This window comes from Amblyraja radiata, chromosome 8 (assembly GCF_010909765.2).
Source record: "Amblyraja radiata isolate CabotCenter1 chromosome 8, sAmbRad1.1.pri, whole genome shotgun sequence".
Lineage (NCBI taxonomy): Eukaryota > Metazoa > Chordata > Chondrichthyes > Rajiformes > Rajidae > Amblyraja > Amblyraja radiata.
The window spans coordinates 22,496,151-22,510,620 of NC_045963.1; the positions used below are offsets into that span (position 1 = coordinate 22,496,151).

Below are 14,470 nucleotides of genomic sequence, written 5' to 3' on the forward strand. Positions count from 1 at the left end.
CACATGCCAGATATCTGTGTTTGATCCTGTTCTCGGGCACTGTCTGTGTTGAATTTGCACATTCTTCCTGCAAGCATGTAGGATTCCTCCCACATCCTAGAGATGCATTGGCTTTGTAGGTTAATGTGTCTCTGTAAAATTGCCCCTAATGTGTAGGGTGTGGGTGAGGAAAGTGGGATAACAGAACTTGTGTGAATGGGGAGACAAAAATGCTGGAGAAACTCAGCGGGTGAGGCAGCATCTATGGAGCAAAGAAAATAGGCGACGTTTTGTGTCGAGACCCCTCTTCAAACTGATGTAAGGGTGCAGGGTGTGGGAAGAAGAAAGGAAGAGGCGGAGACAGTGGGCTGTGGGAGAGCTGGGAAAGCGGAAGAGAAAGCAGGGACTACTTGGAGGTCAATTTTCATACCGCTGGGGTGTAACTGCCGAAGCAAAATATGAGGTGCTGCTCCTCCAATATACGGTGGGCCTCACTCTGGCCATGGAGGAGGCCCAGGACAGAAAAGTCGGATTCGGAATGGGAGGGGGAGTTGAAGTGCTGAGCCACCGGGAGATCAGGTTGGTTATTGCGAACTGAGTGTAGGTGTTGTGCGAAGCTATTGCCAAGCCTGCACTTGGTCTCACAGAGGTTGATCATACGCTGAATAATCCAACCAGAATTTTGTTTGGAAGTGGAAAGAAATGATAGAAATTGCAGTCATTGCAACGTGTAAAAGGAGATGAGATACAGTATTGTCATTTCGCTGCATGCCATTGTGGTATATGTCATGTCTTGATTGGTGAATATATTTAGTTTGTGACTTTATTTGAAGCAGAAATAATATGTGAATGCTTCATTGACCATAATTCTGACTGGTAACTATGCACTTCGTCCGAGCACATTATCGCACGTGTCATGCAAGCCGTCTTAAACTGTCATTTGGCAACCTAAAAAGCTGCCAAGGTTGCCTGGCTGGCAACAGGGGAAAAAAAGTTAAGTGAGAGCCCTGGTTTTATCGTTTAACTTTATAATTTCTACCTTTCTTTCTAAAACAGCAAATAATAACTTGTTTCTGTTAATGCTGTTCAGTGTTTTTTTCCCTTTACATTTTAAACAGATGTCTCCGAAGAAGAAATGCCAAATTGTCATTCCAAATGCCCAGCAAAAGAGACTGATTTACACAGCATTCGCAGAGATTATCCAGATTTGGACTACTCCCAATGTGATGATCTACAGGACATTCTTAATGGGAAAGTAGTGGGCAGAAAGGCATGTCATGCGTGGTTTGAAGAGCAAAAATTGTAGTTTACAATGTCAAAATTGAAAAGTTGAGGAAAAAGAAGGTTTACAGAATTGCTTATTGGTTATAATCTGAGGAGTACGATGATGCTACTGATTATGATATGCCAATGTACCAGCTAGCAACTGATCTTCTCCATAAAGACTTGGTCTTTTGCTAGAAATTGTAATCTCTTTACCTGTCTGTTACGGACTTACAGCATACAATACAATAATATTAAAGTTCTGATCTTGAGAATATCACATTTTTGAATTTTCACGGCAGTCTGGATGTTTATTACTATTTCCGTCACAACGGTTAATTTTGTAATTAGCTACAATTAGGTAACTAACTTATTATATGCATTCATGTAAGGTCATCCAAGTAAGATGTTTCATATTTGTTTCAGAATGCTTCAATCTACAATAACTGACATTTCATTTCAGTTCTCTTAATTTTTAAGAAAGTTATGGGCTTTTGACTGTCCTTGATCACAGCTTTTGTGTTAAGTCAATGGAAAAGCAATAGGGAACAAGATGCTAATTTCCGAGTATGAAAATGACCATAACTTTTTGAATACTGAAGATATGAAAGTGAATTAGGTTTCAAATTAAAGTTCTTATGCTTTATCTGATGGGATAAAGTACAGGCTTGATTTTTTAAATCTCAAAATTTTGTAACATTCCTACAACCTGGTCCTTTTTTCTACCCTCTCCTCAAAAAATATTGTTTCCTTTACATTATAGTTTAAAAAAACGATGATACCCCCTGCATTCAATGAACTCTGAAAAATACACAGAAATTCTCTGTATTCATTAAAAAAGTAAGAAATTTAATAATGGCATGGAGCTTTACAATGGCGGCCATAAGTGATTGTGACTTGTTTATTATATATATGTATTATATATGTCGGCAATACTTTCAATACCTAAAATTGAAACTGCGAAACTATTTATTTAATTTTACATTAATCGTTTATATTGTTGGGAGCAGTGTAAAGACTCTTATACAATAATTTAACATGTCAGGCAGAACTTAGAAGAAGGAATGACAGGCATGAAACATACAATAATTGCAATGAACTTTGATCTCCTGAACAAATTCAAGGAATATATACGGTATCATTCTAGGTCAACATGTCAAAGAACAACTACAGAACAACTTATTTTAAATTTCTAATCTTATATCACACAACATAGTATGGATAATCAATAACCCTTGGTAAAGGAGCCCATATGTAAAAGCAATAATTATGAAGTTTTGTATTCAGTTTGAAAGTGATTGTGTTAAGTCAAACACGAGAATCTTGGATTCTAAAAAAACTTCAGTTTTAGCTTAGCTTAGGACCAAATAACTTTAGGACCAAATTCAACCTTATTTTATTATACTATTAATTTTATAATGAGACACCAAACAGATGCATGCTGATAAGAAGACCAGTTTACATCATTTTGTTTTGAATTAAAATAAACTCTCACTGACATTTTCTCCTGCATGTTGGTCTCAAAAGAGGAAGAATAATATATACTCTTGGCACATTGATAATGATGAGGAATGAACAATGTAAATTATACTCACTGCTGGTGATGGGGTTCCTGGGAAAACTGGTCAAGACTCTCATTACTGCCAGGCAGAGGGTTGTTAATCTGGAAAACAGAAACAAATTGCTGAGATGAGTCCATGGCATGCAGTGAGTTATAAGAATCTAAGATTACCTGTGGAGAGACTACTACCTAGCGAAGGTGGTAAACATTTATTCTAATAATGGGAAGGGTAGCAGTGACCCAAAATACAGAACTGCAGTTTCCCGTGGCTTCTTCTGAACTGGTCTAAAGCTCAATATCAGTCTCACATCACTCACTCAGACATGGAACATCAAGTAAAACACAACTGTTTATTATGGGTTTCAGTCTTTAACTGAAGCTTAAGCACCATATAATATTGTTTCAATAATTAAACATATGACATAGACCTTCACAGGATAGCAACACCATCATCCATAAAGTAGCTGTTATTCTTACAGCTGTTAGAAATACATTACAAATACACATGCATAAAGACTGTTTTTCCTATGACTGGAAAACAAATTTCTTAATGCCTCATTTTGCATATGTGGGAGCATTTTACAAACATTAAAATGGGGCAGCAAGATAAAAATTCTATTAATATTACCTAGTAACTATTTTTCCTCTAAGTTTTATTTGCCTATTTCTGTTGAACCAATCAGGTAAAGTGGTGCAGCAGATAGTGCTGCTGCCTCACAGTTCTAGCTCTTTGGTTGTGAACCTAACCTTGCATCCAGTCAGTGTAGAATTTGCATGTTCTCCCTAGGTTCCTGTGTGCTCTATCATCTTACATGGCAAAGACATGCTGGTTGGCAGGTTAACTAGCGACAGTAAACTACCTCTAGTATATGTGTTGGTCGGAGAATCAGGGTGGAGTTGTTGGGCATATAGGTCACAAGGAAGTATGTCAGATAGTGGGATTGCTCTGAGCTGCAGCATAGACTTAATGGGCTGAAGGGTCTCCTTCTGTGATATAAGAAAAATATGAGAATTCAATTACTCCGCTTTAGCATAAATATATAAACTCTTAAATTACTTGTTTCTTCTACAAAGTATAATGAAGGTCCAATCTAATGAAACTTGAATTCTAGACCAAGATTTTCCATTCCTCAAAGCAAAACAATTTTTATTTCATTAAATCCTTGGGGAATGCTAACATGTCAAAGCAAATTCAAGGCACAATATCCTTTTAGGTTAGTCTTCCAAACCAACTATTTTAAAAAGACAAGTGAATTTCATTAAAATCTCATGCAGATCATCAAATAGCTATTAGCTAATGAACTGTAAGTGATGCTTAGTCCAAATCTGACCATTCCCTCTCACACAAATTAAAGAGCAAAACAGGTGACTGCTCAGTGAGGATTAAAATGGTTTGGTGAAATACCCTCTTATTGAAGTGCAGTTCAATACATCATGGGTGCAGCTGAGATTTACTTTAAGGTTAGGTGGTGGAGAAAAATGATGTGATCAATTATTGTATTGTGTTGCTAAAATATACTAAGAATGCCTGTGGCCTGATTATTATTTTAGCTGTAAACACTGTTATTATTCAGCCAAGCAAATAAACAAACCCGCCACTTGAGTGCAGAGACTTTTCCTGTTTAAAGAAGAAAAATCTGCAAGAGTTGTTCATTTTGCATCCCTCATGGCCATGCTTGGTACATCTTAATCGATTTTAAAAAACATCAAAATGGCAACATGAAGCAGTCTATGTATGTTTCACGTTGAGTTTATTGGATTAGCTTGTGACAGATGCAATGTTTTTATCTGGGTTCAATGTACAGAATGCGAGGAAGGAGAACACCTCTCTCTGTTTACAATGCTGACTGGCTCTCCAACATTTTATTCAACGTTTACTTATGTACCATCATCAAAGTATGTAACTTCTTCAAAATACTTTTTATTTGATAATTGTGACTTCACATCACTAGTATGACAAAAAGAAAAGACATATTAGCACTTTACCATCTACTGTACAATTAAACAACTTAATGTGAATGTCACATCTGCTGTTAGAAAGAAGCCTGTTTAGTATTCCCCTTGCGATGATAATTCTACCTTAAACTTTGCTTTTACCTTTGAGAGTATATTATTCAATTTGACTTCTTGATTACATACCAATGTTAACCAATGTTATACAGATGATAAATTAAAACAATTGCATTGACTGCATTGTGAAGTACAAACCCTGCTGACAATTATTCAAGAGTTTTACACTAATGATTTGTACCATCATCTCAGAGTCTCAGCTGTTATTGTAGAACCATGCATAAAACATGCATAATTAGAAACATAGAAAATAGGTGCAGGAGTAGGCCATTCGGCCCTTTGAGCTAGGACCGCTATTCAATATTATCATGGCTGATCATCCAGAATCAGTACCCCGTTCCTGCTTTCTCCCCATATCCCTTGATTCTACCCTTTCTTTTCAATGTTACTAGATGTAAACTGTCGGTAATAATTTAAGTTTACAGGAATAAAATACTTTCCAAAACAATTCCTATGGTGGGGGTTTACAAGAAAATGGAGAATTCAATTTGCATATCATTGGGTTGTAGGTTACCTAAGCGGAATATGAGGTTTTGTTCTTCCCGTTTGCATGTGGCCTCACTCAGTCAATGGAGGAGGCTGAGGACAGAAAGTCAGTATGGCAAAGGGAATTGAAATGACCAGCAACCAGGAGTCCCAGCAGGCCCTGGCAGGCAGAGCAAAAATATCTTTGGCCTAGTCTGTACTTGGTCTTGCTGATATATTAGAGGCCACATTGAGAATAGTGAAAGCAAAAGACAAGGTTGGAGGAGGTGCAAGTATACCTCTGTCTCTGAATGGAGGTGAGAGTATAGTAGGGACAGATGTTGTATCTCCTGCGGTTGCAGGATATTACCGGCAATGCCTCTGTCAAGTCCTGCCAAGACAACGATTCCGATGAATGAATTAGGATGATTCGACATGAAGCTTCATTTTCTGTCCGACATTTTACGTCAGAAAAGCATGCAGTGTGAGTAAATTAGCAACTTAACCTGTGTGTAAATCAGGCAAGTGCTGCAACTGTTACAGAAAATGAAAAATAATCACCTCAAATGAGAAACTGTTTGAATTATTGTTTATTCTGCTGTAATATTCACTGGTACAAATACAAACATGTAATATTGTGTAAACAAACAGTCATATCTTATTTTATCATTGACATTAAAACAGGTAAGTGACTGTAAAATGTTCAATATATAAAAGTTTTATTTGTCTGACTCATGCAAACATCTAGCTTGTTCTATACATATTAGTCAAAAGAAAAAAAAACATTATCTTGCCCAATCTGTGTGTGGTACGATTTCCCTTGTGTAAATGATTTCCAATTTAAATTCATAAAAATAGAAATTATCTTCTTAATCCATCATTCAAGGCTCATTTGATTTGCAGATGACAGAAACGCATAACACATCTTCGCTTACTAACTGTATACAAATGTTTTGTGACCTACAAGAATATCAGTTTGAACGCAAAAGCTAGATATTCAACACTAAATATCCTTCTGCTGATTAGTTGCGTGAGTAGTACCTTAAATGATGAACAGACTCTAATAGTTATATCCTTAACAGTTGATATCCTACATGGCTAGGAAAGGTTTAAGGGATATAGGAAAATGGGATTAGTTTAGATGGAGCTTCTTGGTTGGCATGGATGAGTGAGGCATTGATTAGTAAGGGTGTCAGGTGTTATGGGGTGAAGGCAGGAGAGTGAGGTTGAGAGGCAAAGATAGATCAGCCATTATTGAATGGCGGAGTAGACTTGATGGGCCGAATGGCCTAATCCTGTTCCTAGAGCATGAACTTATGAATGCGCTGACATGACTGATTCTATAGTAACGGAGAGCAATGAGAAAGACAAATTTACTGTATCCATTTGAAAAACAACAGGAAGCAAAACAAACTACAAAGTAACCTTCTGAGTACTTCAGTTATTATTAAGTGGTGGCAGAGGAGAGGTGAGCAATATTTAAAAAATGTATAAATAAATAAAGTAGATCATTTCATCATGCTATATTTGGAGATAAATACAATTAGACAATGTATAAAACATAAACATGCGATGAGCTAGCCCATCCACATAAATCTTAACTAAACAAAGGTGTTCATTCATCACCCTCCCCCAACCACCCCCAAGAATTATTATCTAATAAATCTTGGTGTAGATAGGCAGTGGGAGAAATAGAGGGGTTGAATTAGAAACCTCCGCAGCATTACGAGGAATGATATCAGTGGAGTGGATTGAAGTTTGACTTCTATGTCTATTGTACGTATCAACAGGAATTTGAGCTGGTTTCACAATAAATGTTCCAAATAATTAAAGCGCACTGCCAATATTTGAAAACAAATAAATGAATTGGATTCATGATTTTGACAAAGAATCAGTTACACATATATTAATGTATTAAGATGTGAACCACCAGGTAGATTCTAAGTTGTGAATTTAAAATCTGGGGGGTTTGCCTGCTATGCTTGGACTTTTTCTTCAGTTTCTAAAGAATTAGATGAGTTGCATTTCCCGCCCTGCCCTGCCCTGCCCTGCCCTGCCCTGCCCTGCCCTGCCCTGCCCTGCCCTGCCCTGCCCTGCCCTGCCCTGCCCTGCCCTGCCCCTCTCATTTATGTCACTTCCACCTTAGTGACTCTCTTTTGGTCATCACTTGACCCATTATCAATCCCCTTTCTTCCCTCCTCGTTTTTACTGTGTCTTAAAATATGTTTATCCTTAAATTCCTTTATTTTCCTTGTTGTGAAGAGTTCATAGACTTTTTTTTTTCACTTAAATTTTTATTGATTTTTATACAAAACAGTGCAACACCATCACCATAAATAAAACAAAATAAGAAAAACAACAATTTAAAAAAAAAAATAGATAGGAAAAAAAAGTAAATAAATGGAATAAGACCGTGTGGTTCGCTTACCAAATTAAAAAAAAACCCGTTACATTGATTAACATACCATCTAGTTCTATATAACACAATCTTCCCATATCTAGCTCGGCATTTATCTAGTTGGTGTCATGGCTCAAATAAGCGGTTCATTTTCCCAGATCTTCTCAAATGAATTCTCCTTGACTCTCACGGAATATGTCAGTTTCTCCATAGTAAAGATGTCTCGCACAATTTCCAACCACTGTTCCTGTTTTGGACATTTTTTCAATAAGCCATTGCCTGGTAATGGCCTTCTTACTTGCTGCAAGCAAAACTTTAATCAAACAGGTATCTTCTATCTTTACAATATCTTTAATACACCCCAGATACATCACAGGGCAGGTATTTGGGATTTTAGAACCCAAGATATTTTTAACAACTGCGTTAACATTTTCCCAGTATGACCTTATCTTTACTCAGTTCCAGAAAATATGCGAGTGGTCTGCCTCCATACTCCCGCACAGCCTCCAACAGTGTTGTTGTACAGCAAGTTGTCTGCTTTTTATTTTGGGTGTTATAAAAAAGCGAGATAGATTCCTCCAGCAAAATTCTCTCCATACTTAGTGAGCTTGTGGATGTACATTGTGTTTCACACATTTGATACCATTCTTCTTCTGTTATTTGAATTTTTAATTCTGTTTCCCATTTTGTTTTTATGTGGAGTGTTGATTCTCCCTCATTTCCCACCAGAGCTTGGTAGAAAGTAGAGATGACCCGAGATCCCTTCTGTTTGTATGCATCCACAATCACCTTGATCACATTATTTGAGGTTTCATCTAGTTCTGGCCTTATCTCTTTTGTAAAGTAGTCTCTTAATTGCAAGTATCTAGTGTTCATAGACATGAAATATTAACAGTGTTTCTCCCTTCACAGATACTTCCTGACCTGCTGAGTATTTCTAGCATTTCCATATTTTTCAACATCCATAATAGTCAAGCAGAAAAATCACACTTGGGAAAATAATTATCGTGCATATTAGTAACAATACAACATATACACTGTGGATTATATAACACTAGAGCTTAAAGACAATACCTAAAAGGACAAAAATGCAATTGAGAAAAAAAATCAATATTAATAGCAATCTTGGTTCAGGCCATGTCTGTAGTCTTGTACAAATCATTTGAAATTTATAATAAACAATACATTTCTTTAATCAACAAATTAGAAAATCCTAGATATTTATAGTCTACAATCTTAAAAAATACGTTCTTGCAAGCAACCTGCCCTCATAGTTAATTAGAATGAAAACATAGTTCAGAATATCTGAAATTGATCAATGCATTTGATTTAATAAATTACTGTTTATATTCCAATTGAAACTGATTTTCCAGAGCATCTAAGACTACACAACTTCACAGCTCCAGTAAATGTTTTTCATGCTGAAATCATTTATCTGCTTTCATTACTGTGTGAGATGATTTTCTCATCAATCTCCATGATCAGTTTATCATTGTACCTGTAAATTCATTTCTACATAAACTATTTCCAGATACACAAACATTGCATTTGCAAGAAGGAACTAGAAAATTATTTTTGTTACATTTGTGAAAAAACTCAAGTATATTTTAGTGAGCTGTTTTTTTCCTTGCACGTGGTAATATATTGCAATGGTGCTGTTGCAATCCTTGACAAAAATTAAGAATTGAAGGACTCCTCATCATCAATAATATTTCTCACAAGCTATCTTTTCATAAGGCATGGTACTTGCACTTGATCCAATTTAATGATCATTCCATCTCTATATAATTAGCACTTTCCAAACTCATCTGAATGAGTAGCACTATCAAGATACGTTTTCCTGCCAATGGTGCATATAAGCATTTATTCTCTGATTTTGCCATATGGTATTAAATCCATTCATCTCAACCTGTATTAAATACAGATCAAACAGACCATATTCTAATTCCCACAATACTTACTAATCACATAAAAAGGGAGTGGACCACAAAGTCCCTTGAGCTTGCCCAATCATTCAATAAGATATCGGCAACTGAATTCCTAGACTAATATACTTCCACAAATCAGATTTTGAACCTAACCATGAAGCAACCATTACTGTAGCAGTTTACCAAAATCCTCGTATTAGCTGTGACACAATGCATTGCAATGTGTACCTTCAATACAATATCCCAAGTAAAGGAATGAATGACTTTCAGGCCCAGTTTTAACATTAACTATGTCCAGGCCAAGATCCATATGCTGTTGTCAATGTTAATTGTAGACAAAATTAGAGGAAGATTTCTGAGTGGTATATGTAATAAATGAGGGATGCATTACCTTTCTTTGCTTTTACCACACATAACAAATAGCACAATTTTCATGGAATATACCAACATTTCCTGATTTATAAGTATTTCTTTCTGTATCACTGAAACGTCCACCTGCCATCTTTGATATCCAAAATTTTAAGTGAGATTGGCAGCTTTGTTCAGTGGAACTCTGCGTACTGTGGAAATAGAGCTTTTGAAGTATGCTTTTACAATGTCGATGTCACAGTTAAGGTCAACAATTGTTCTCCATCTCTGCTTTCTCCAAGATTGCTATCTTGATTGCTATTTTGGCAGGCAGTAAAGAGATGACAATGTTGTAACGGTTGAGACACAGAAGGCTGCAGATGCTATAATCTGGAGTAAAAGACAAAGTGCTGGAGGAACTCAACAGGTCAGGCAGCATTTCTGATATGAGACCCAGTAGGTTAAGTGAATGGCTCATAGGCAGATGGAAGCAGGTGTGGGAGGGGACATCACTGGGCGACAAGCAACCAAGGACAATTTCATATCCCTACATATATTACTTTTTAATTTGATTTCTGATGGTGATAATGTATTCACAGAGCAACTTGGCTTCATTCACTCAGGCACCCTAGTGAGCTACATTAGGCTTTACATCAATCCACATCAACATCCACATCCACATCAATATTGGTACTCATATTGATGCCAAAGGCAAATACTTCCGATTTTGACTGATAATAGATCAATTGCTAAAACAACCACGGTAGAATATGAAACATTTTCTGAACTGTTAATTTACGACTTGAGATTACCAGTCTAGAAACACAATAACCAGACTGCATTAGTCCAAACTTAGCTGGCAATGAAAGACAGCCTTCAATCCAACTAAATTTCAGAAGCATGATGCAATGTGCAGCCGCTACAACATTGAGTTTTTAATGCAAGCAACCAAGGACAATTTCATCTCCCTACATATATTACCTTTTAATTTGATTTCTGATGGTGGTAATGTCTTCACAGAGCAACTTAACGAATTACCGAACTGAGATGAAGTGCACAGTACGTTGGTGTGAATTCTGTACCACAACTATCTAATGAAAAAATATTCACAGCACATTTAGATATATTCATTTATCATTTTTGGTTTACGCTCCCAGCTGCCCACTTGACAAGTATTTGAATGCAGCCATGGATACGAAGTCCTTTCCCATTGGGGAGAAAATAAAAATGAATAGGGGAGTTCACTCCCTTCAACAAGATTAATTCAAACAACGAAGGCTCCTCAGCTCTTTTAATCTCATCTGTCTGCAATATTAAACCCTGTTATTTACCATTACTGCATTTAGTTATTACTTAATCAAGTTCATTGACCAATTCACCTTATCATGCTGTCCTATTAGATACTTCATTGGTTAATATGTCAACTTTTTTTCTGAGTTTAAAGATTTTGAATATATTACAATTTTTTTCTACTTACCTCTTCTTTCCGCCATTGTTTATCACTGTCATTGTTCACATCCAGAGGTAAGCAAAGAAATGTGATGTGATCAGAACATTGTACAGATTCAGGAGGGACCTCTGGGGATATGACTTCAACTCTGTTTTGCAAGACAAACCTGGGATAATTTTCTTTTCTTAATTGAAGAATGATGTGGGTAGAACCAGTATGGGAATAGGCTGCCCACCAACATAGCCTGAGAACAATTACATTGGAAGACTATTTTGTAATGGGAAGGTAACTTCCAAGGGGGAACTAATTGTAGGTCAGGATCATGATGAAGGGAAGTGGCAACTAACTGCATACGGCAGGTCCATGCATCCCCGACCTGCATTCTGTATACAGAGGAACACCTTGGCACTCAGATTCTTGTTCACCCGATCTGCTGCTGGGCCCAGCAGAGTCTGTGACGGAGCTCAGTTTTGCTAAACTGGGACAAACTTCATGTTGAATCTGGTTCCTCAAATGGGTGGCATCTGTAGTTAACATTTCAGAAGCAGGATGTAATGTGCAGTCTACTACAACATTGACCTTTTAATGTAAGCAGCCAATGAAAATTTCATATGCATGGGATTACCAATCTGAATGTAAAAGATAAGAGAAGATATTTTTTTCCTTTCCCTACAATAATTCTTATTATTGCTTTAGTAAATTTCTAACAGTTAGATTCATTTTTTAGTAAATGTATTTTAATTTGTAATTATTTATTTATTTGGACTATTTGAACATTTTTCAACTATGTTCAAGAATCTCTGATTACCAGAGAAATTCAGAGAGCTGAAAAGGCCTTTACTGAATGCTCGAGTTTTCAAAGGGACATTGGGGCAGTCCAAGGATAGGGCCTCAGGATCCATTGACAAAGAAAGCACACATCAACCTCTACAGGTACACCATAGAAAGCATTTTATCGAGATGCATCACAGCTTGGTTTGGGAACAGCTCCCTCCAGGACTGCAAGAAATTGCAGCAAATTGTGGACGCAGCCCAGACCATCACACAAACCAACATCCCGTCCATTGATTCCATTTATAACTCACACTGCCTTGGCAAGGCCAGCAGCATAATCAAGGACAAAATGCTTTCCACTGTACCTCGGTACATGTGACAATAAACAAAACAAAACTGAACTGAACATTGCCTGAGGCCTGGCGAGCACTCCTAATTATTTATTTTTGTGGGATGCCACAGCAGCAAGGCCTCCAGCTCAACTGTACTTGAGGGGTTGAGATGTTCCAGCCAAGGTGATCATACACAGCGCAGGTTAGATTGAGTGTGTTCCAAGCCAATAGGCTGTCCTATGTTGTCCCCCAGTGAATAATTTTAATGCAAGAAGCGGTTACGTTTAGAAACTTCATCAAGATTATAAACAGCTATTTACACAGAGGAAACTGGTTTGAGGTAAAAATGTTGCAATGCATTCACATGTGGGTCATAAGGTTGTGAGGCAACTGTCTTAACTGGTGTCCTACTGCATCACTGCCTCAAACAATTACTTCCAGTAGTTCTACTGTCAGGCATCAAAGCCTGTTTGGTGTCTTACGCCAGAGGTAACAGTGTTTACCAAACCAGAATGTCCTGCAGAACACTGATGTCACTTAACATTATCCAGAAACTGATAAGGTTAGAGAAGAAATTCTGCTAAAATGGCACTCGTTTTTAATGTATTTGCCGCTGGTCATGTGGTGTTTAATTGTCCTAATACCCTTCAAAAAATTATTGATAAGTCAACACAATATGCACCCTAGATGTATCCAATCAGCTGATCTCATAATAAGATTTTAGCAAACTAAATATGTAGGTACTCTAAGGAACCTCAATGCCAATGCCTGACAGATTACAAAGATACTACACTGGTACTGACTATTTGATACAAAAAAAAAAACAATATTGCTCAAATTATAATACAGATTTTTGTGATTTTTCCATTTTGAATGGACAACATTTTATTGCACTGGCTATCCTAAAACTGCCTCCAGGTGCATATTTACCTCATCCAGATGCAGAGATCCAATCTAAAGGCCATCTTGGACACTCACATTATGGTCTCAGTGGAAGCAGGACCTTCTGCGGTCTGGTAGCAAGGCCTGTCTTCAAACTACCTCAACAGAATTGAATTGAATTGAAACACATGGCATGGAAACAGGCCCTTCAGCCCACCGAGACCATGCCGACCATTGATCACCTGTTCACAGTTCTATGTTATCCCACTTTCACGTCAGCACTCTATACACATGGGGGAATTTACAGAGGCCATGTCTTTGGGATGTGGGAGGAATCTGGGGCATTCAGAGGAAACCCACACGGTCACAGGGAAAATGTGCAAATGCCACACAGACAACGACCAAAGTCAGGATTGAACCCGGGTGTCAGGTGTTGTGATGCAGCAGCTCTACCAGCTGCACCACTGCACACCCTAGAAAGCTGCACTCTGCTTTGCTGACCGTTAATGTTGCAAGTGATTTATAATAGCCTTTTGCAAAAACTCTTGATAAATGTCCCATTGAAAAGTGAATTCAAATCTATGCAAATAATTGTTTAATAAAATTCAAGAATGAAGGCCCACTCCAGCATTGGATTGAAGTGCACACCTTTACATGATCCACACTCAAGAAGCTTGTCACTGAGGCCAGCCATGGAATCATTTCCAACGGGCTAGATATCTCCATGTTCTAGGCGAGATCATTTTTATATTGCTGGCGTGGTGTGGTGGTGGAGATGGGCACTCAAATGATTGCCTTGGATGTTCACATCTACAGTAATGATGCCTGATTGATCATCATATGTAGGTGTGTAGTAATTGCTCTTGATTTTGTCCCACCAGTCCATGTTTGGATACGACAATATAGTCTCTCTGCTTGCGGTATTGTTTTATGCAATGACCGATGGACTGCATTGATTCATGAGGTTTGGTCACCCCATCTTATCAATGACACTTAGGGAAGTTATCCTATCTTCAAGTG

At 37.5% G+C, this 14,470-nt stretch overlaps 1 protein-coding gene across 1 annotated transcript in view; it reads right to left on the reverse strand.

Annotated features, from left to right (window-relative positions):
• The window catches only part of gpatch2 (G-patch domain containing 2), a 78,267-nt gene extending 66,762 nt beyond the window's left edge, over window positions 1-11,505 (reverse strand). Inside the window, exons 1-3 of the mRNA XM_033026366.1 lie at window positions 11,490-11,505; window positions 5,709-5,788; window positions 2,838-2,905 (exon numbers count right to left, since the gene is read on the reverse strand). Of these exons, the coding sequence (XP_032882257.1) occupies window positions 2,838-2,905; window positions 5,709-5,788; window positions 11,490-11,505 (164 nt within the window). The remainder of the gene's footprint in view (window positions 1-2,837; window positions 2,906-5,708; window positions 5,789-11,489) is intronic.
• Between the last annotated feature and the right edge of the window lie 2,965 nt (window positions 11,506-14,470).